Source organism: Cyprinus carpio, chromosome B9 (genome assembly GCF_018340385.1).
Source record: "Cyprinus carpio isolate SPL01 chromosome B9, ASM1834038v1, whole genome shotgun sequence".
NCBI classification, from domain to species: Eukaryota; Metazoa; Chordata; class Actinopteri; order Cypriniformes; family Cyprinidae; genus Cyprinus; species Cyprinus carpio.
The window spans coordinates 23,064,619-23,086,063 of NC_056605.1; the positions used below are offsets into that span (position 1 = coordinate 23,064,619).

At 34.9% G+C, this 21,445-nt stretch overlaps 1 protein-coding gene across 1 annotated transcript in view; it reads left to right on the top strand.

Annotated features, from left to right (window-relative positions):
- lrp1bb (low density lipoprotein receptor-related protein 1Bb) overlaps positions 1 to 21,445 on the top strand; it is a 247,096-nt gene that overhangs the window by 213,148 nt on the left and 12,503 nt on the right. The window contains exons 62-82 of the mRNA XM_042731628.1: positions 720 to 868; positions 983 to 1,076; positions 3,106 to 3,222; positions 3,734 to 3,853; positions 5,324 to 5,443; positions 8,532 to 8,648; positions 10,136 to 10,246; positions 10,559 to 10,687; positions 12,515 to 12,621; positions 13,507 to 13,639; positions 13,864 to 13,986; positions 14,762 to 14,884; positions 15,100 to 15,240; positions 15,545 to 15,679; positions 16,810 to 16,929; positions 17,303 to 17,544; positions 18,081 to 18,304; positions 18,475 to 18,581; positions 19,445 to 19,561; positions 19,702 to 19,875; positions 21,206 to 21,331. Of these exons, the coding sequence (XP_042587562.1) occupies positions 720 to 868; positions 983 to 1,076; positions 3,106 to 3,222; positions 3,734 to 3,853; positions 5,324 to 5,443; positions 8,532 to 8,648; positions 10,136 to 10,246; positions 10,559 to 10,687; positions 12,515 to 12,621; positions 13,507 to 13,639; positions 13,864 to 13,986; positions 14,762 to 14,884; positions 15,100 to 15,240; positions 15,545 to 15,679; positions 16,810 to 16,929; positions 17,303 to 17,544; positions 18,081 to 18,304; positions 18,475 to 18,581; positions 19,445 to 19,561; positions 19,702 to 19,875; positions 21,206 to 21,331 (2,829 nt within the window). The remainder of the gene's footprint in view (positions 1 to 719; positions 869 to 982; positions 1,077 to 3,105; positions 3,223 to 3,733; positions 3,854 to 5,323; positions 5,444 to 8,531; positions 8,649 to 10,135; positions 10,247 to 10,558; positions 10,688 to 12,514; positions 12,622 to 13,506; positions 13,640 to 13,863; positions 13,987 to 14,761; positions 14,885 to 15,099; positions 15,241 to 15,544; positions 15,680 to 16,809; positions 16,930 to 17,302; positions 17,545 to 18,080; positions 18,305 to 18,474; positions 18,582 to 19,444; positions 19,562 to 19,701; positions 19,876 to 21,205; positions 21,332 to 21,445) is intronic.

Genomic DNA, 21,445 nt, shown 5'->3' on the forward strand with positions numbered 1-21,445 from the left:
AAATAACATTTTAAGTATGTAAATTAATTATTATATTATATTATATTATATTATATTATATTACATTATATTATATTATATTATATTATATTATATTATATTATATTATATTTTTCCAAATTTGGAGTTAGTAATTTTATTATTTTTTTTTTATTTTTTATTTACAGTAATATTGTGAAATAAACTGTTCTGTTTTAATATTTTTTTATATTAAGGATCTTTTAATATATCCTTCAGAAATGATTCTAATATGCTGATTTGATTATATTCTGTGTTGATAACAGTTGTGCTGCTTAATAATTTTGTAGTAATCATGATATATTTTTTCATGATTCTATTCTGATAAATAGAAATTTAAAAAATAAATAAAAATATAAATCTTTTAGAACATTATAAACTTTACTGTCACTTATGAGCAATTCAGTGTGTCCTTGCTAAATTTGTTTTGTTTTGTTTTGAATATAGACTGATTATATTATATTATATTATATTATATTATATTATATTATATTATATTATATTATATTATATTATATTATATTATATTATATTATATTATATTATATTATAATAAATATTTCGTATGGACACATTTGCTGTGATTTTATTATGTTTTATTATGTTTTGTTGGTTTAAGATTTTATACAATATGGCAAGAGCTGCATAAATATTATTTGAATATTACCTAATCACAAGCCATTTCTTCACCCTTTTTCCAGTCCCCAAACACCAGTGTCAAGTGGCCAATGGAGGCTGTAGCCACTTGTGCTTACTCTCTCCTGGTGGAGGTCACAAATGCGCCTGCCCGACTAACTTCTACTTGGCTGCCGATAACAAGACATGCCTATCCAACTGCACAGCCAGCCAGGTCTGTATGCCAAAATGATGATTCCATGTCATTAGACGGAACTGCAATGATTGTTCCAGTTTGTGTTACCCATAACTGATTGACCTTTTTCGATGCGGTGGACTTGTTTTGCAGTTCCGCTGTGGAACGGATGAATGCATCCCATTCTGGTGGAAATGCGATACGGTAGATGACTGCGGTGATGGGTCTGATGAGCCTGCGGATTGTCGTGAGTGCTTAGCTTCCAATGTTATCCAGCCTACACTACCTGCCCTGTTGTTTTTGTTTGGAACAGTTTGTAATTTTTATGCATTTTCATAACCAGGGGTTTTAAGACCAATTCAAAAAGTGCGTGGGGCACATTATAAATTTCATCAGCCTCTATGACTCTATGTTTTATAAGCCTAGTTGCTAAAGTTACACTCATATGAGCCCGGCTTTAAAGTGAATCTTTCAAGAAACATCAGCAATATTGTGTGTTTTGTCATACAGGTTTATTAGAAATGCCTTGTGACAACACTGATTATAAAAATGCTGTTTTTTGCCAGACAACTTTGCTTTTCTTTTGTTGTTCATGGTAGATGGCTCCCTGTAAGCTGCTCAGAGCTCTAACTTGGGTCATGAATATTAATTGCATTATGTGATGTTCTGATTTGCTGAATGGCAAGAGTAGAAGATGAGCACAAGCCATGTTGGATTACAGTTTATCATTTGTACGTTCATTCAAAACGAATGCTTGGCAGAAGCTTCTGCTTGGTCTTAAAGTCAGCATAAAATGTAAATTCTGTTTTTTAAATGCTTTTATTGATCTTATTGTGAACAAATCATCCATGCATATATATACATTAATTTATTTACATCCTTTTTTTTTTTTTATTTACTTCTATATATATATATACTTCTCCAATCATTTTGTCCACATAAACCCCGCCTCTTTCTTACAAATGACTGCAAATTCATTTGGATTTGATGCTGATCTGTTTATTGATGGCAAACTCCTCTGAAACTGCGAAGCTATAGAATGCACAACAGTGCCACATATTTACTTTGAATGAAAGGCACTCACATTTATTTAATTAAATCACAGACTTGAAGTTTTGTAATCACATTATGCTGTATCGCTACGTCTGTTTTTCCATCCACAAATGTAAGACATCTTAAAATGATCATTTAAGATATTTAAGAATTTTTATTACTTAAATTTCACAAAACTGAATTTTTCCCACTGGGACTTTTTTATTTACAAATTTGCTTCTAAATACATCTTAAAGTTTACATGGTAACACTTTAGTATAGGGACCAATTCTCACTATTGACTAGTTTCTTATTACCATGCCTATCATTAACATATTGGCTGTTTATTAGTACCATATTCCACATCCCTAATCCTACCCAATACTTAAATCTAACAGTTACCTTGTTAACTATTAATAAGCAGCAAATTAGTAGTTTATAGAGGCAAAATCGTAGATAATAATTTGTTAATAGCAAGAATTGGACCTTAAAATAAAGTGTGACCATTTACACACATCTATTTTTAATCGCAAATGCAAGTGAAGCACTTGCACTCTCATCCAATCAACAAACGATGGACAAAACCAAGTCCTTACCCTTGATCTTTTTTTTTCAATAATCTGTTTTATTTAGATATGCATCACAGTATGGGAAAAAAAAATGTATTGGTACTTCGATTATATTGCAGCTTTAAAGTCATTGTTTTGCACAACCAATGACAGTATCACAATAGCAACGTAGCAAAAGAAAATGCAGTGGTTATATTCCAAACAAGTGGATAAGGGCAAATTTTTTCATTTCTAAAACTGCCATTCCCACCAGTTAAAATTGGCCCTGATATTACCACATGCCAGTGCTGATACAAACAGTATGAAGATGAACTAGTCCACAGTTTCACAGTAGACTGACCTTTAAGTCGAGCAAAAGGAGGAACTTTCACTCTTTCATTTTTGTTTCCCAGTGAGCTTGTTTTTAGATTCACTTTGTGGCGTAGTGATTCACTTGAGCAGTACAAACAGAAAATGACAGACTGCCAATAGCTGCTGTTAATAGGTGGAACCTCTGTTGTTCGCTAAAGGGCAGGGGGCATTAAATATCGTAGAAGTGCTTTTAGAGAAATAATGGAACGTGGGATGACTCGCCCATTTCAGGCAACCTCACGCAGCTCGGGTTTAAAAAACACACACCTATGTGCAAATTGCTTTGAATCCTCCGGAGTTCACTGTTAATCATCATTTTTGCAGCGGAATTCAAATGCCAGCCTGGGCGTTTTCAGTGTGGCACTGGCCTTTGTGCCTTACCTCCCTTCATCTGCGATGGAGAGAATGACTGCGGGGACAACTCAGATGAGGCCAACTGTGGTGAGCAGAATAATACATATGAAAGCTGTTCTTAAATGCCACGTTCTTATCAACAGATCCATTGCTTTTTCTCTCTGTGCAAGGCTATCAGGACTCCCTTGTAGAATTCAGTTCCTGTGAAGCATGTGGCGAGCACAAGCGAGAAAAATCTACCTGGAATTTTCATCAGCAACAAATCTTCTTTAGCACAGCTGTCTCTGAATGCTCAATAATACAGACCGCTATCAAACGATCGATATCCACTTTAGAAGTATTAAAAAAGACTACAGGGTGTTTTGTCTTTTAAAGATCATAATTGGGATGTATCGGACCAACACCGATTAAAGATTCGAGACGTGCTTTTAACACATATAATATTGTTTCTGCAATCATCTCAGTTTTATTCTTATTGCATCCCGTCTCTTCTGAAGCAACCAAATTCAACTGGAATATGGATGATCGTGTTGCATTGATCCAGCTTGATGGGGTATCTAACAGATTTTTGCACTGTAATGTCTCCCCCCATTTGCAGATACATACATCTGTCTGTCAGGCCAGTTCAAGTGCACCCGAAAGCAGAAGTGTATACCATTAAATCTTCGCTGCAATGGACAGGACGACTGTGGGGATGGCGAGGACGAGACAGACTGCCGTAAGCTACGCCATGACACTTTCTGCTCTCTCCATTATCCACTGACAATAATGGGCCTTATTCTCGTAAACTAAAGGGTGTTGTGACAGAATTGTTCGAACTCTGCCAAATTTGTCTTCTCTCTTGTGCATTTAATGATCCAGACTGACAGATCTCAAATGTGGATTTTATCCCACTAAATGAGTTGGCTGGTTTAGGAGCTAAAAGGATAGCCAGGTGCTTATTAGATATTCTGAAAAAGGCCCTTTCCTGGGAAAGGTAGCAATAATTGTCATTGAGAAATAAAGTCACCTGGAGGGGAAATGTTTATAAGCTTTTAGAAAGTAAACTTTTTAATATTTTTCAAACTCACTCTAAATTTTACCGCACAGTACTAAAGACAATTTTTTTGTTTTGTTTTTTGTGATCCGTCAGGGACATTTTCACCACATCTCATTTGGAAATTACTGTGGTGGAAATGAAGTTTTAAAATAAAAAAAAAAGTTTTAATAAAAATATATATATATATATATATATATAGCAGATATATAAAAAATGGCAGACATTTTGTCTCGCTGAGTTTAATTTTATTTCTATGAATCCCAAATAAAAACATTTAAATATTGTATTAAAATAATGTATTATTCAGCGTAATTTTATACAGCTTGAGAGACAATGAAAATCCTGTTCTGTGATTTAAAAAAAACTATTTGATTTTTCTTTTACCTTGAGTTTTCACCATTTTCATATTTCACCTCAAGTGTGCATAACTTCACTGTGGAACTTTTGCCAGCCTGATTTCCAAAAGCACAAATTTGAAATTGTTGAAAAATTGTTGGTCAAGGTCACAAATGAGGGAACGGAGGTCATTTGTGTAAAACTCAATATAAGCCATACATATTTTAATACAATAAACACTGAGATGGTTTACATGTGTTTTAGACTTTCTGAGGCTAATATAATTTATTATTGGTGAATATATTAATATTTCTAATGAAGTGTTTCTAATGAAGCCTGAGACAGTGAAACAGTCAATGCATAAAGTACATTTTAAAAGTAGAAAAAGTATATGATTTAGGCATTTAAAAAAAAAAAAAATTCAAGGCATTTAATTTGACCTTCATACAACATACAGAAAAATAAATTGAGATCTTTCAGTCATAGTAAAAAAAAAAAAACTCTGCACCATAAAATTACTTGTAGCTGAAGAAATGCCATATATCACTCCCCATTCGACCTTTTTTATGACCAGCCTTGACTAACACTTCTAGGCTGTCATTTCCTCCATTCTTTGATGGTAATTGCAGAAGACCTTGTCATATTGTAAAGAAAGTGAAGATGTTGCATATATTCTTCCTTTATTGAATCATATGTATGACCTTTACAAGTACCAAAAGTTTTGAATGTTTTTTTTTTCCCACAAACTCTTACAATAGCTTTTCACTGGCCTTATAAATAACCTGCTATTTTTTGTCTGCCTTAATGTTCCAGCTGAGAGCACATGTTCTCCAGACCAGTTCCAGTGCAAGGCCACCATGCATTGCATCTCAAAGCTCTGGGTGTGCGACGAAGACCCAGACTGTGCTGACGGCTCTGACGAGGCCAATTGTGGTGAGCTGCAGTTATTATTCACAAATCAGAGCCTCGGTCAGCCACACTCGCAGACCCATCTGAAAGTCTGATTGGGGCTAATATCAATTCTGTATGCTCCCGCAGTCTTCTCTCTCTCTGATGGAGTGAGGCCAGCTTTAATCATGAACCACTCGGCTTTTATTAGCTGTGGCTTGTAACAATTCCCCTGGGCCTGTTTTGTTGCCTGAATGCCTGATTTAGTTTGACAGTGGCACATCAGCGGTGGCCTCACATATTGCATTCTTCCTCTGCTATGTGTTCCACACACATTAAAAGTCGATACACACTTAAAAAAAAATCTCATATTTCTCTATACACATATTTCTTCAACAATTATTTTTCTATATTCTATATTGAACAAACAAGCTGTGTACCTTATTTTATTAGTACCAATCTTTTGATCTACACTGAAAAGTTGCAATATACAGTAGAGGTTCACCTAAATGTCTCTATAAGCAGCTTCACTCTATGACAGAATCCTAATTGAATTGTAACCTCGTAAATGACAGATTCGGAACACTCTGCTTAGGCAGCAACTATAGGCTGCATATAAATAACGTTCATCAAACAAAGCACACAGCAGACTTTACTCACAGTTGATTTCAGCAGAGCTTCCCTTTAACATGTAGCTAAGCTAAATACGTGATGTTCTAATAAACACAAAATTATATGCAGTTTTTTCTTACTTTTTAAAAATACAGAATTCCTAAAGTTTGGGGTTGGTAAGATTTTTGAACGTTATGAAGGAAGTCTACATTTATTTGATCAAAAATACAGTAAAAACAGTACAAATTTTACCAGTAGCTAGTACTCCAGTCTTCAGTGATCCTTCAGCAATCATTCTGATATGCTTTATTATAAATGTTTTGTTGCTTAAACAGTAATTCACTGATAAATATAAAGTTCAAAATAACAGCCTTTATATGAAATAGGTTTATTTATTTATTAAACAAAGTCTTGATTGTCACTGTTAATCAATATATCTTAATGACCCCAAACTTTTATACATTAATGTAGTCTTCAATAAAATCTTTTTTCTATACAATTTTACCTCAGTATTATAAAATAATTGCAATTAATCTCATAATTTCTGACCAGACTTCCAAAAGCAGAAGGAAATATTAATATTAGAAAATTTATTGAATGTGTTTATTAATTTAAAATTTATTGAATTCAAGAAACGTCTCTTCTATTTACACTTGGCCCTCTATCACCAGAACTCTCTATTTCTATTTTATCTACTTGTTTTCTATTTTATTTATTAAATAATAAAAAATGACCCTCTAACACTAGCGTTATTCTTTATTCTCTATTATTTTTCTGTTCTACTTGTTTTCTTTTTAATTATTATAATAATTACTTGACCCTCTAACACTAGCTCTATCTATTCTTTCTCTTTTTTATTTAATTTTCATTATCTTTCTTTATTATAAAAAAAAAATAAAATGCTAAATGATTAAATGTAAATCATTACACATACAGTATGTACTGTACACTTTCGCAAACCTACAAGTAAGTTTTGTAAAAGGGTAAAGATAAAAATGCCCTTTTGAACATGCCTTAAATAGGCTACCTACTGTTTGTGAGCAGCTCACTAAGTTTTGGATTTGAGCCATAGTCTTTTGAACCTCATCAATGATTCATCAGAAGATTCCCTTGACAAAGAGTCTAACTCTCAAACATTAGACTTATTACAGATCTATACTGCACTCTGATGTTGTTGCTTTTTTACTCTCACATCATTGTAGAAAATCATTATTTATTTGCAGTGTGGACACAGCCTCTAAGTGGATGTCTTAAAGGTAATCGTCCTCAATATATGGTGTATATATAACACTGTGACACGTCCCAGCAGGGATGAAGAGCATAGCTTTCCCATATCAGTCAACAAAAGAAATGAAATCAATAGCTTGGCTCTTGCAAGGGGAAAAAATCACATTGTCGGAATTTGATTGAGCAAATAGTTTTGATTGCATTGGCTGAACATATCTGATGTTGTTATCAGGGAAAAATCCCCCAAATGAGTGACACATCAGTGGGATAGTACAGGGGTCACTTTGTAATTGAGGTGTGACGGGCTCCTCTGGTGTCTCCATTGATTTTCCAGATGTGATGCACTTTATCTACATCGGCCTGCAAGTAATTATAGATCTATATCTTGCCAATTTATGTGAAATGGTTGAATTAACTTAACAGGCAAGCTTTATTGATACTTACCAGTTTACTTTTGATAATATTGGGAATTGCAATCATATGGAAATAAGTGGAAATTTGTGTACATGTTGTAAGATCAGTAGATAAATTCTATCTTCATATGAATATGCATTGTTTTATCTCAGAAGACTATATCTTATGCAGTGGCTTCTATGTTGTAACACTCATTAGTGTTTGACAGACAGTTTTAATTATTATAACTAAGAACCATCTCTCAAACAATAAGCAGTATTTTTTTTCCTCAGATGCCAGTATCTCTGCTTTCTATCGCTACATGCCTGCACCACATTAGAGAATATTTAAACAAAGAGATATTCTTGGGTGCTCTTTTATTATTTCTCACTAATGAAAACTGGCAAGTATTTGCAGTTTGCTTCTCTTAGCCTGTGTTCTCAGGGGGAAAAAACCTGTAATCAAAAATAACCAAAGTTTTGATCAGATGATGTGGTCCTCATGTCTGTTCATTAACAATTTATCCGGGTTCTAACACCTAAGAAAGTTCTTGGGTTATACTGTATAACATAAACAGTACACAAACTTTGGAAAAAGGTAGATTGAGCTTGTTCAGAAATGTTCATCGTAGACGATTGTGCCCAGGTGACAGAGTGTTTGATGTTATGTGTCAAGTGTTCAGGTTATTGAGGATGGAAGCTATCGGCAGCACAGTCAGGTATCTCATCTTATGGTGTGTTAGCCTCTTGAGTCTGGGCATGTTTTGAACTTGGTGTCAGATCCGGGCCCGGAACCCTGAGGAAATGATGATTACGTGTCGAAATGCGGTAGTACTGCATTAATATTCATGCACTTTTGAAGCCATTTTCATCTGTGTGTTTGTTTGTGTCTGATGAAAAAGATGAAAAGACCTGTGGACCTCATGAATTTCGCTGTGAGAATAACAACTGCATCCCGGACCACTGGAGATGTGACAGCCAGAATGACTGCGGAGACAACTCCGATGAGGAGCATTGCAGTGAGTCGCTCTCATCTCTCTGAGCACAATAAAGCTTTTTCCACACTCGTGTTTGTAGTAAATTGTTTTAACTGTCAAGAAACGTTGTGTGGGATCTTCAGAGGCCAGTTTCGCAGACTATTTGAAGATTTCTTTTTGTCTGTTTGTTTACTATTTGTGTGTTCACTTCTGATCTTGCCCACATTGCCGCAAAGAAAGATCAACTATTTATGTGCGTTTTATGCCGTGTCATTTTTTTCTTTGTATTACAAACCCATATGTTCTTTCCATACGACTGTTTGTAGTTATCATGGCCTGTTAAACTTCAAATAGGACAAAAACAAGAAGGGGGGAAAAAATTGACAGCACATGGTAACTAGAGAGGAGGAGATCTATGTAAATACTCTTAAAAAATTAATCTCTTAATTGGCTTTTTTATTGAAAAAAATGATTACAATTTAGTTTATTTTAATTAACAAAAAATGTATAAATGTTTTCTATTATGTTGTTAGAACTATTTATAAATATTAAGACTATCTATTTTTAAAATAAGTTGATGCTATTATGATACAATGGTGTTTTGGCAAATAAAAAGAGCCAATTATTTAATTTTGGAAGAAAAAGTATTAAATAGCATTCCCATCCTGCAGATCTCTTCCAGTTTCTAGCTGCAGCAATATTAAGCAGCACAACCGTTTTCGACATTAATAATAATAATATATTATTTTTTAGCACTAAATCAGCATATCATAATGATTTCTGAAGGATAGTGTGACACTGACGACTGAAGTAATGCCTGCTGAAATTTCAGCATGAAACAAATAATATTTTATAAATAATAAAAAATACTTTATAAAAGTAAAAAAATAAAAAATTGTATTTACTGTATTTACTGTACTTTTTTTTACTGTATTTTTTTATCAAATAAATGCCGTCTTGGTGAGCATAAGAGACTTCTTTTAGAAACTCCAAATTTGTGAATGAAACTATATGCAGATTTGTTTTTTCTTAGTTTTAAAATTGTTGTTAAAAAATACAAGCATATGGGTTTGAAATGACAGGAGCCAGTGTAAATAATGAGCATGTATAATGTCCAAAATGCCTTTGCTTTAATGGCCCTTTTTTGTACATTATGTTGTTAAATCAACAACCAATTTCAAACAGTTTATATTAAGAGGTTCTTCTAACCACCCAACATGTTTTTCCGGCCATTAGAGCCTGTGGACTCTCTTCCACAACAGCCCTTTTAGACATTCTAATGGCTGCTTAGTCTGCAAATAGCTCCTTTTAAGTTCTTGGCAAACTTTCAAGAACCTTGGTAACAGATGGTACAATGCCAATTCATGTCCAAGTGCGAGGCCACTTTAGCAGTTTTGATTTGCTCTTGCTGCCTCACTGCTGTCCTCTGCGAAGGTTTCCTTCAGTGTTTTCAATGCAAGCGAGTTCACAGGGCATGGTCAGGGTAGCTATGCCACTTTAGCTGTCTTATTCTGCTCTCCTCTCTGCAGAGCCAGTGACATGTAATCATAAGGATTTTGCCTGTGCCAGTGGGGACTGTATCTCAGCACGCTTCCGTTGCGATGGTGACTATGACTGTGCTGATAATTCGGATGAGGTCAGTGAATGCTAGATGTCATTCGAGGACATCACAGCAGTTGTCAACTTTTCCCAGACATTCCCTTTGAGACATTTATCTCAAAGCTGTTTAATCTTAGTTTTCATATACATTAGTCTTCATGCTCTTATGGCTTCATTAGCATGTCATGAAAGACAGTGGATATTTTTCAAATTTGATTTACAAACCTTGAAATTCTGTGCTGACTGCCTCCCAGAGTATTAAAGTGACAAGCCCGAATATAATAAAAACGATACAAACTGAAGTTTGAGACGACACTGTAGTAAGTTTCCCCTTGCTTTGTGCATTTTCAGAGATTGCGAGACTCACTGTGCAGAGGATCAGTTTCAATGCCACAACAATCTCTGCATCTCCCGTAAATGGTTGTGCGATGGCCAGGAAGACTGTAAGACAGGGGAAGATGAGAGAAATTGCCTCGGAACAGGTAACTTTATCAGATTTGGGGGTCTTTAAAGCTGAAGTGTATCATTTCTGCACCACTAACATTACCAAACATTCATAACTTTCCAATTATTTCCCTAAACATTCCCCTTCAAATTCATAGTCCAGCTCCAAACTCATGCCAATACACCAATTCTTGAGATTCTCAAACATATTGTCATAGCTGGTAAGAACCAAACATGTTTGCGCTTTTGGTCTAATAAAACTTTTAAAATGCTTAGGGGCTGTATACACAATGTTTTCATCCAAAAACGGGAAACTTTTATATGTTTTGCCTGTTCGTTTACATGAAAATGGTGTTTTGGGGACTGAAAACGCATATTTTTGAAACCGCCACCGTTATCGTTTCCGTGTAAACACCCAATACGGGAATCTTTGAAAACGGTGATGTCATGCTCGTGCGTAGTACGTGTCAGGTTTTTTTTGTTGTTTGTTTGTTTTGTGGTACATGTTAGGTATGTAGACATGCACAGTATGTGTCGATTTTAAAGGCATGTGCGAACAAACATGCTCAAACATATTCAAAAATTACAGCCAAAAGTGAAAGTGAAAGTGAAAGTGAGAGTCTGACTTTGTCAAGTATACCAACTCGAATTGGTGCTCTGCATTTAACCCCCACTGCACACACACAGGTAGAAGTGTTTACTGTGAACACAACCCGGGAGCAGCTCCAATATATCCAGCGCCCGGCATACGTAATACAACATTTTTCAAGGGCACTTCAGCCATGGTTTCGAGGGTGGATAGCGTGTTCATTCACACATCCTCCCACCCACAACTCCTGCCATTTTGAGAAACATAGTTCTACAACAAGTCCAAATCTCTAACCGTTAGGCCGCAGCCTAACCCCCCAAAACTCCAAAACTTGAGACTTATCATATACAACATATAATCGCCACTTCCCTACAGGTACTGTTTACTGTAACAAGGTGACAGCTCCAACTACTGGCCTGGCATACGTAATACAACATTTTTGGCCATTTTCGTGGATATGTGTAAACACAAGTTATTTTGAAAACATAGTTGTGTATACGTGTAACTTTTTAAAAACGCAAGGGAAAATCTTTTCAGTTTTTGGCTACATCGTTTTCGTGTAAACGTCGCCTTATTTGTGGTTGTCTCTGCACATTAACCTAGGATGGGAGACGGTGTGTAAACACTGAGAAAAAAAAATCAGCTTTAAATGTTTTATGATTACATTGTTTGATAAGTTCAAGTGCTTGTGCATAATAAACACAAGTTCCTTAGTCAGCTCTCTAGTGTGTTTAGTCCTTGGTTAAAGTTTAATTTAACCTAAGAACTTATTTAGATGCCTCAATATTTTATGTGCATTTTGCTTTTTGAACAAAGACGTGTCACATTCCAATTCTGAAATCATATTTTTTTGCACATTAATCAGAATATCTGAATTTAGTAAAACAGTTTGTAACATTTTGTAATAGTATTTCTATTTTGAATATAAGCTCACTATTTGTTGCTATTAAATCTGGTGCCATTTACCCTACAGCTACAATTTTAGAAAAAAAAAAAAAAAATGATGACTAACATTTTGCCAAATAATTTTTATGTTTAATACATTGGTAATTCAATATCATGTTTGATATATATCTTTAGACCTGGATAAACTGGTTTTGACAAATCATTTTCCTTGCTACACTGAAAATGTACATACATAGACGTGCAAAAAATATTAGATTAAGATGGGTGACAGCTTAACCACTGACACATCTTGCCTCACCCTTCCTATACACATCAGTTGTGTTTGTATCTGTATGTGAGGGTGGACTTTTACCCATCATCTGTTTTGCAGTGCTTCCTTCCTGCTCTCTAAATGAGTATGTGTGCGCCAGCGGAGGTTGTGTGTCTGCCAGCCTGAGGTGTGATGGACATGACAACTGTCTGGACAGTTCTGATGAGGTCAGTCCTCTAGCAAGACCTTCTCACCTTACATCAAGCGCTCCTCTCTCAGAAACTGTGCACAAGTGCAGTCGTGAAACAAAAACAAAGACATGTACAAGTAGATATACTGGAAAAAGATTTAAGAAGGATACAACTAGCCACTATAGAACCTCTCTGGAAATAAACAGAACACAGCAGATAAAAGTGGACAAACTGGTCAGTCAGTTCAAGCTGAAAATAAACAAGAAAAAACATTCAAAACCCATTCTGCTTTCATAATATGAAATATTTCTGATTAAAACACAAAAAAGAGGGATTGAGCTAAAAAGGAAAGTAGATCAGCAGCAGAGCAAGTTATTAAATTTCACTGAAGAATTTTGGTATAACATGCGCTGATAAATTGTGCACAAATTATACCAGGAATATGTATTAAGAAAGCAAATTATAATTTCATATGTTCCCTACTTACCAGATTTAACTAGGTTGACAGTGATGGTCTGACAATCTGACCTTAGCATCAACAGCTAATTAATCAGCTAAACTAGCCACGACTGAAACTGTTTTCAGATTTTGAACTACACACTGGAATTAGTCATTTAATCAGATACAGTTATCAAAAGATGCAAAACTAAAGACATGCATTACATAGATCATTAGTACAAGATTTCATATGTGAGATCAGAAGCTCAAATTTGATGATATGTGCATCACACAAGCAATAACATGATGGCATATTGTTTTTAATTAACTGTGAGATAAACATGCATCATATTTGAAACATTACATTTTTTGAACAACTGGTGTGCTTGACTCCATGGAAACAGAGATGTTCTTTACTTCACCAGTGCAGCAAAGTCTTCCTCCTAAAAGTATTTTGGACTTTCGTTGTTGTTCTCATTCCAGATGGACTGTGTCAAGGAGTGCAGAGAAGATGAGTTTCTGTGCAAAAACCATGCTCACTGCATCCCTAAACGATGGCGCTGTGATGACGTGTTCGATTGTGTGGATCACAGCGATGAGGAGAACTGTGGTCATGGTATGAGGACTAACCACTAACCAGCAACTGTACTTAAAAACTTTAGGAATCTTTTATATTAATACATGACATTGGTACTATATTAGTGAATTAATCTAACTTTTCTGAGGCAGTTTTCATAGCTTCAACTATGTATTTGTTCATTCAGGTTGTCATAACCCTGTTTAATTCAGCAAAATATCCATATGTTGCAGTTTAAAACCAGTTTGATGTTGTTTATTCAGATGCTTTCTTCTGTCGCCCCGATGAGTTCATCTGCAACAACTCCCTGTGTAAGCTGCACGTGTGGGTGTGTGATGGTGAGGACGACTGCGGAGACAACTCTGATGAAGACTCCAAGATGTGCGGTAGGATATTCATCTCTCCCAGTGGAATTGCATGACCTACTGTGGCACTTCTTGCTTGCTGAACTCTGATTCAGAATTGAAAGGCTTGTGTTGCAGGGCAAAACTCTTTAAATAGAGTTTTCTGATGTTAAACTCCATGTACTTGTATGTAAGGGTCACTGGCTGAATTACAAATGAAATGCATCACTTATACTAGTGGTTCCAGGTTTCAACATAAGGGTTATTGTCAAAATAGTTCTAAAATATTTCCAAAGGATTATGTGACACTGAAGACTGGAGCAATGATGCTAAACGTTCAACTTTGAATAACAGGAATAAATTAGATTTTAAAATATATTCACATAGAAAATTGTCATTTCAGATTGCAATAACATTTACAATATTAATGTTTTTAGTTTTTCTTTTATCAAATAAATGGAACTTTGGTGGTGAGAGACTTTAAAAACATTTAAAAATCATGTTTCCAAACTTTTGACTAATATATGTGTATATATATATATATATATATATATATATATATATATATATATATATATATATATATATATATATATATATATATATATGTGTATATGTATATGTATATGCATATGCATATGCGTATATGTATATGTATATGTATATGTATATGTATATATATATGTGTTATATATATATATTATATATATATATATATATATATATATATATATATATATAAAGCAGTCAATTGCATTACAAAGCAGAAAAATCTGCACATACTGTATACTGTAACATTTTGTTTTCATTTCTATAGCCAAACTACCTTGTCCGCCAGCAAGGCCATATCGCTGCAGAAATGACAGAGTGTGTCTACGGCTTGATCAAATCTGTAACAATGTGGATAACTGTGGGGACAACTCAGATGAAGATGAATGTGGTAGGCTCATTCACAAGTCTCTGATGATACCTTTATCCTCACCAGCACAATGGAAAATCCATATTTTGTGCCATACGGTTTTTTAATTGACAAATAAAGGATCTAGTCTAGATTTTAGTGATTTAGACTCTTTGGGTGGTGATGAATAAGGTGCCAGCTAAAGTTGGGATTGAAATGGATGTGTTTTTTCTTCTTTCCTATGGGGCCCAAATCAGAGGCTGTGTCATCTAGGCCCAAGCCCTGCGGGAAGGCAGAGTTTACCTGCAGTAATCGTAAATGTATACCCGCACAACTGCAGTGCGACCTGTTTGATGACTGTGGAGATGGAGGATCAGATGAACAGGACTGCAAGGCTTGTATGTGTACTAAATTGCATGCAATACCAAATCTATCAGATTAATCTGTCGCAAAACAAGTAATGTTGTCAGATTAAAGGCATTCTTGGTGGTTTACATGGAAACGTGTTGTACGTCTGGAATTGTTATATCAAATTCATTCAGGCTTATCTTCCAGATTAGTTTTTTCTTATTCATATTTAATTTGTTGGCTATGACCAAGCATCAAACGACAGAAAAAAAAAAATCCCATCATGCACTGTGACAGTTGGGTGCAAGTATAAAGTATGTCACTTCAAAGCTCTCTCTTTCTCTCTCATTCCAGCTTCAAATGGAGACATATGTGGAAAGAGGATGAATCCATGTGGGGAGGATGCAGTGTGCAATCATACAAACACAAATGCAATTTGCCACTGCAAACCTGGCTTTCAGAGAAATCTCAGAAGCAGAAAGTGTGAAGGTACTGTCAGACTATCTTCCCTGATTCTGTTAGCGTTCAGAAAAATGATTCACTGCTTTATCTGAGGGGAGAATGTGGATTTAGACTTTAAATTTAAAGGTGAAATGTGCAATTTCTGCCATACCTGTGGCACTAAACAGAACCGTAGTCTTTGTCTTTGTGCAGAACAACATTAGCTCAACAAGGTTTAGAAATTAATTAAATTAATTTGAAATTCCCCAGTAAATGATAATGGTTGGACAAGAAATATTTGTAATGAATACCTCTATTTTTGATATATCTGATATATCAATGGCACATAAAATATGTTTAAATGTATTGGTAACAGTGTATGTATGTACTGTAATTAATTAGATTGGGGATTTATTGTAATGCATTTCTTAAATGAATGTATTTCTTCTTCATTTTAATTTAATTATTTCACATAAAAACATTACACATAGCAAGATAAACTACTTTATATGCTGTCAAAAGTGTAAATATGTCTTCTAAAAATCAATACGGGGCAGATACCTCTGAAACCAATGACCCAATTTTGGACCTGTTTGTCCAAACATGGTAGATTGAGGAATGTTTGACACTTGTTTGAAAACAGTCATTATTTTGTCAGTTCTGCTTGTTAGTGGTGCAGAAATTGTATACCTTTTGGTTGCAAGGTTTTGTTATGAATCCTGTCCTGTCAGTCATTTTATCATTTCAGTGTTTTCCACACTTTTTTTGAGATTCAGAATGCCTGTTCTTTATCAAATCAATTCATACTATACTACACCACAGCTGGAAATAAAAAAACTATATTTTCACAAGGATCAAAAATTTGTCAAGGATCAGTGTTTTCCTCTCCGTGTGGTAAAACCAAACCGGAGGCCAAAGTTGAGCTTAAGCTCCTGAAAATGCTTAACCTACTGAAATGTTTTGCATGTAAAAGAACATTTCCAGTTAAAGGATTGTGCGCTCACGTATAGTGTTTTTCTGGGAATAAAGATCAATGAGATGCAGTGAGCAGACCACATCAGACGTTTTATTTTCAAGTACTCAGCATGTGGAAAAAAAGCCACATAGTGAACATCACACAGTTTCCAGAAAGCGCTATTCCTCGAAATCTGACTTTTGTTCTTCTCTTTTTTTTGTAGAAATCAATGAGTGTCTTAATTTTGGCACTTGCTCTCACTATTGCACAAACACAAAAGGATCATACAAATGTACATGTGACAAAAATTATAAGGATATGAATGGTAGCTGCATAGCAAAAGGTAAGGATCTATATTTTCTATTGACTTGACCTTTAGCTTCACTGTGAGATTTTATTTTAGACTGTGAATGACTTAGTAGATCTTTTCATACATTACCTCAACACACAGGGCCTAAATATACATTTTAAGCCATTTCTAACATAAGTAGTAATTCTGTGGTACATTTATATTTCTGAATGTTTTAAGAACTATACAGTATATTGTCTTCCTCTAAAGTATTGACTATGAATTAAAGATGACTGATTGATTAGAATGCATATTGCTGTGCTAGAATGATTTTTCTGCATCTGTAATTGTCAAACTGTTGTCTTAAACCCTAAATGGAATTTAGCCACTTTTCATTTTTTTTGCATATTAATAACTCAACGGGCAGGACCAGAAGATCGAGTGCTCTACATAGCTAATGACACTGAAATCCGAAGTTTTGTGTATCCATTTAACCAGAGCCATGGACACAAAGTACATGCTCGCATCGAGGAAAATGCCCGCATCATTGGGATGGATGCTCTGTATCACCATCAAAAGTTTATCTGGGCTACTCAGTTTAATCCCGGTGGACTTTTTTACAAAGATATCCTAAACAGGAGTCAAACTAAAACAAATGTTGGCATCATAGTAAGTATTGTGGGTCTTGTGTGGAGTGTATCATCATATTTTCTCAGGAATATTCTGGATTTTTTATTTTTTTTTTCCTTCAAAGTTAATCCTCCTCCTAATTCATTTATTAATTCTGTGCTGTATATTGTACATTTAATGACAGCAGAATACTGAAAACATTCAATCTACGTTTGTGTATGTAATGTTGTGTAGTAATCTATGTTGATGTATGTACACTTTAATTTAAATTAGTCAATACTAACTCCATAATTTGTGTATTTTACTTCTATTTTATGAACAAAGAGATTTCAGACAAGAAGTATATTTTATGTTGATCTTCTCTGTGATTTGTTTGTTTTTATTAAATATTTAAACAAAATCATATTTTTCTCCAAACTTTAACTACTAAATTGTATCCCTAAATCCAAGAACTGTCTCTGAAGTTTTGACCACACTTTTTATGAATCATTTTCTCCTAAACATGTTATCATACAATCTTCGGTGATGTCTTGGCCCACATGGGAATCACTTTGTTGTCTGGGTGACTTTTGCAGTGTCCAGACTTTCGCAGACCCAGAGATGTATCAGCTGACTGGGTGACTGGAAATATCTACTGGACAGACCACTCTAGGATGCACTGGTTCAGTTATTACACAGCTCACTGGACCAAGCTTAGATACTCTATTAATGTGGGACAACTCAAGGGACCCAACTGCACCCGTCTGATAACTGACATTGCAGGAGAGCCTTACGCCATTACTGTCAATCCAGTCAAAGGGTAGGAGCATGTTTCAAAATATGAAAATATGAAATAGAAAATCTAATTGAATGTAAAAATATTTAGAGTTCTGAATTTCTGAAATAATTTTTATATAAAGTACAAAAAATGTGCATTCTTAATGGCCACATCTGTATGTATTTTTCAAGTAAAGATTTGACCTGTTTCAGGATGATGTATTGGTCAGTAATAGGCGACCACTCACACATAGAGGAGAGTGCAATGGATGGCTCCATGCGTAGAGTACTACTAGACAAGAACCTTAGGAGACCCACAGGTATGTTTTTGTGTTTTTCAGTGTGATGGGCATGAGCTCTTTCCTTTGAGTCCTCAGCTGTTTTTCTGTGAATGTGATAAATGAGAGGTTGTTGTTTTGGTTCTTTCTAAAGGGATGAGGTCAAGGTCTGAATGTATTTATGTAGAAGCTTGTTGGTCTCATATCCTGTTTCGGTATATCGCAGCACTTTTCTCATTTCCAAGTTTTAGGGAATGTTTTAGATGCAATGCCTTTAGGTAAACCTGCAGGCGTGTTCCTCAGGGAAACACTAAGCACCGCTACATTTAACCATGGCCTCCTTTATAGGGGCCAATATTACGCCTCCAGTGCAGCTTTAGGAATCCATCATCTCTAGAAAAGGAACAAAAATGCAACATCCGAGTCTTTAATCAAGAGAGGAAATATAATGAGTCAAGCAATGCTAACTCCAAGAAATATGGGACAAACTTTTGCTGAGTTTATTTCAGGAAGAGAAAAAGGACACAGATCTGAAGCTTTTGTACTGAATATGTCCACATTGAAGCAAGGGTTCCATAAAGGTTATTTAATTATATAAAAAGTTCAGTTTAGCACCACATTGACATAAACAGCAATGTTCTGCTTATTCCAGTTTGATGCTATTTAAAAACAATCTCACATGACCTAGATGAATGAAACTCTTCTTACATGTCTAGAAACACGTTACAGTAATGATTATTATTAATAACCTATTCTCTTTTCCTGAATTGGTTTATTGTGAGCTGATGCTTTTGTGTAATGCTTTAGTGATGTAAACCCTGCCAACATGGATACGTGATGTTTCTTAACATTCTGTGCCAAGATCTTATTATGGAAATAACTCTCTTCCCGTCATTTAACTGTAGGGTTGGCGATTGATTACTTCAGCCAGCGTGTGTATTGGGCCGATGCCGAGCTCTCTGTCATTGGCAGTGTCCGTTTCGATGGCTCAGACACATTGGTGGTAATCGATGGCAAGCAAGGTGAGAAGAGCAGTTAAAAGGGAATCTGATAGCATTTTGCTTTGTTCCTGTATCTTATTTGCCTGAAATCTTTAATCATTGACGTTGTTTTAGAATATTCAGTTTGTCTAATGTCTTTGCTTCACTTCATGCATGCGCAGGAATATCACAACCATACAGAATAGACATTTTTGAGGATTACATTTATGGAACAGGACTGAAAAATGAAGTTTTCAGAATCCACAAATATGGCAAAAAAACATTTGAACCTCTTGACTTGGGTATTGAAAAAACAACAAATGTCCTGATCTCTCATCGTTTCAAGCAGCAGGATGGTAAGAGCACACTTTTTCTCTAAACGTTTTCTATTATGTGCCTTTTCCTTTCTTGTACAGCTTGGAGAATGAAGAAATGGTTCTTTTAGGGGTTATTTTTTGGGATCCTATGAGAATATTTTTTTTTAGATTCAGGCTTGCTGCTTCTACTGGATTTTTGAAAGAAAATTCTTTGTGAAGTGTTTTGGAGGTCAGAGTGATATCCTTTGGCAGTTGCATACAGAGTATTTTGAGACTGTTACAATATTCTGTTCATATGTCTAAAATGAAAGCAGTAATCCAAGTTCAGTTGACTGTGAATCACAAGTGTTGTTGTATTTACAGCTACAGTTTCTCAAAAAAAGTTTTTGTTTTGTTTTTTTAACCTGAGGTGAAAGTATGGTTTCTTCATTAGTGTTTTGTGCATCTCACTGAGACAAACAACACTCTTTAAAAATGTTACACCCATTAATTTGCCTCCCCATGCACTGCATTTGTGGCTCTCTAATATACTGTCTTCTCAGAAGCTGGCCTCCTCTGCTGTTGGTCTTGGTTGCTATTTGTTATCTGGTTGTGTTAATGGTCTTACAACCTCAAAAAGATCTTTCTTTTCTGGTGGGTTTGTAGTGAGGGGCAGCTGAGCCAGTCCCCACTGACTCATTAAAGTCAGAGATCTAGCCTGGTGGAGAGACTTGTGCACTGCCAGCAAAAGCTAAAAGTTTAGGTTTGATATTCTCAGCAAAACACTGAAGATTGATACAGATGTTCCCTCATACTGCTGGCATCTTTGAGCCACAGCTTTTAAATCTGCAACTTTTGAGCCGCCAGTTCGACAAGCTGTTTTAAGAAATTAAATAAATAAACTGAAAACATTTTAGATAGCACTTTTCATGAATATGCTACAAAATAGGGCCTGAAACCTTTTTTTTTTTTTTTTTTTTTTTTTTTTTGTGAAAAGTATGAAAGATGTTCTAACATCAAGATTATTTTCACCCTTAACCTCAATATTAAAATATATATTTGGTTCTAAATTTTATAACTCTGCTTATAAAATTTAGAACCAAAAAACAGTTTTTTTCCATATATTTCTTTGTAATATTTCTTTGTAATTTCCTAGCAATAAACATCTTAAATATTTTCACAATTAAATTGAAAACATTTATTAAATTAATTTTATTATTATTATTATTATTGTTTTAATTATATCAAAATAATTATGGTAATTATTATTATTATTAATTCTAATGAGTATTAATTGAATATATATACATACATATATACAAATTGAAGTTTATCTAAATGTCATTGTACATCCCAAGTTCAATTTATGCTTTATCTGTTTGGTATTCAGTGGCCAATCCCTGTCTACGGATGACCTGTGATTTTATGTGCTTGCTCAATCCAACCGGGGCCAGCTGCACCTGTCCAGAGGGGAAGACCTTGGTCAATGGCTCTTGTATTGACCCTATTGTCTCAGGTCTGAAGCCTCACTTTACTATAGGGCTGCTCAATTTTTTTCATGTTTTTGTGGGTACAAAAGAACATAAAGATTCAATGAAAAACAAAATGTTTATTTGTTTCAATATTGTAA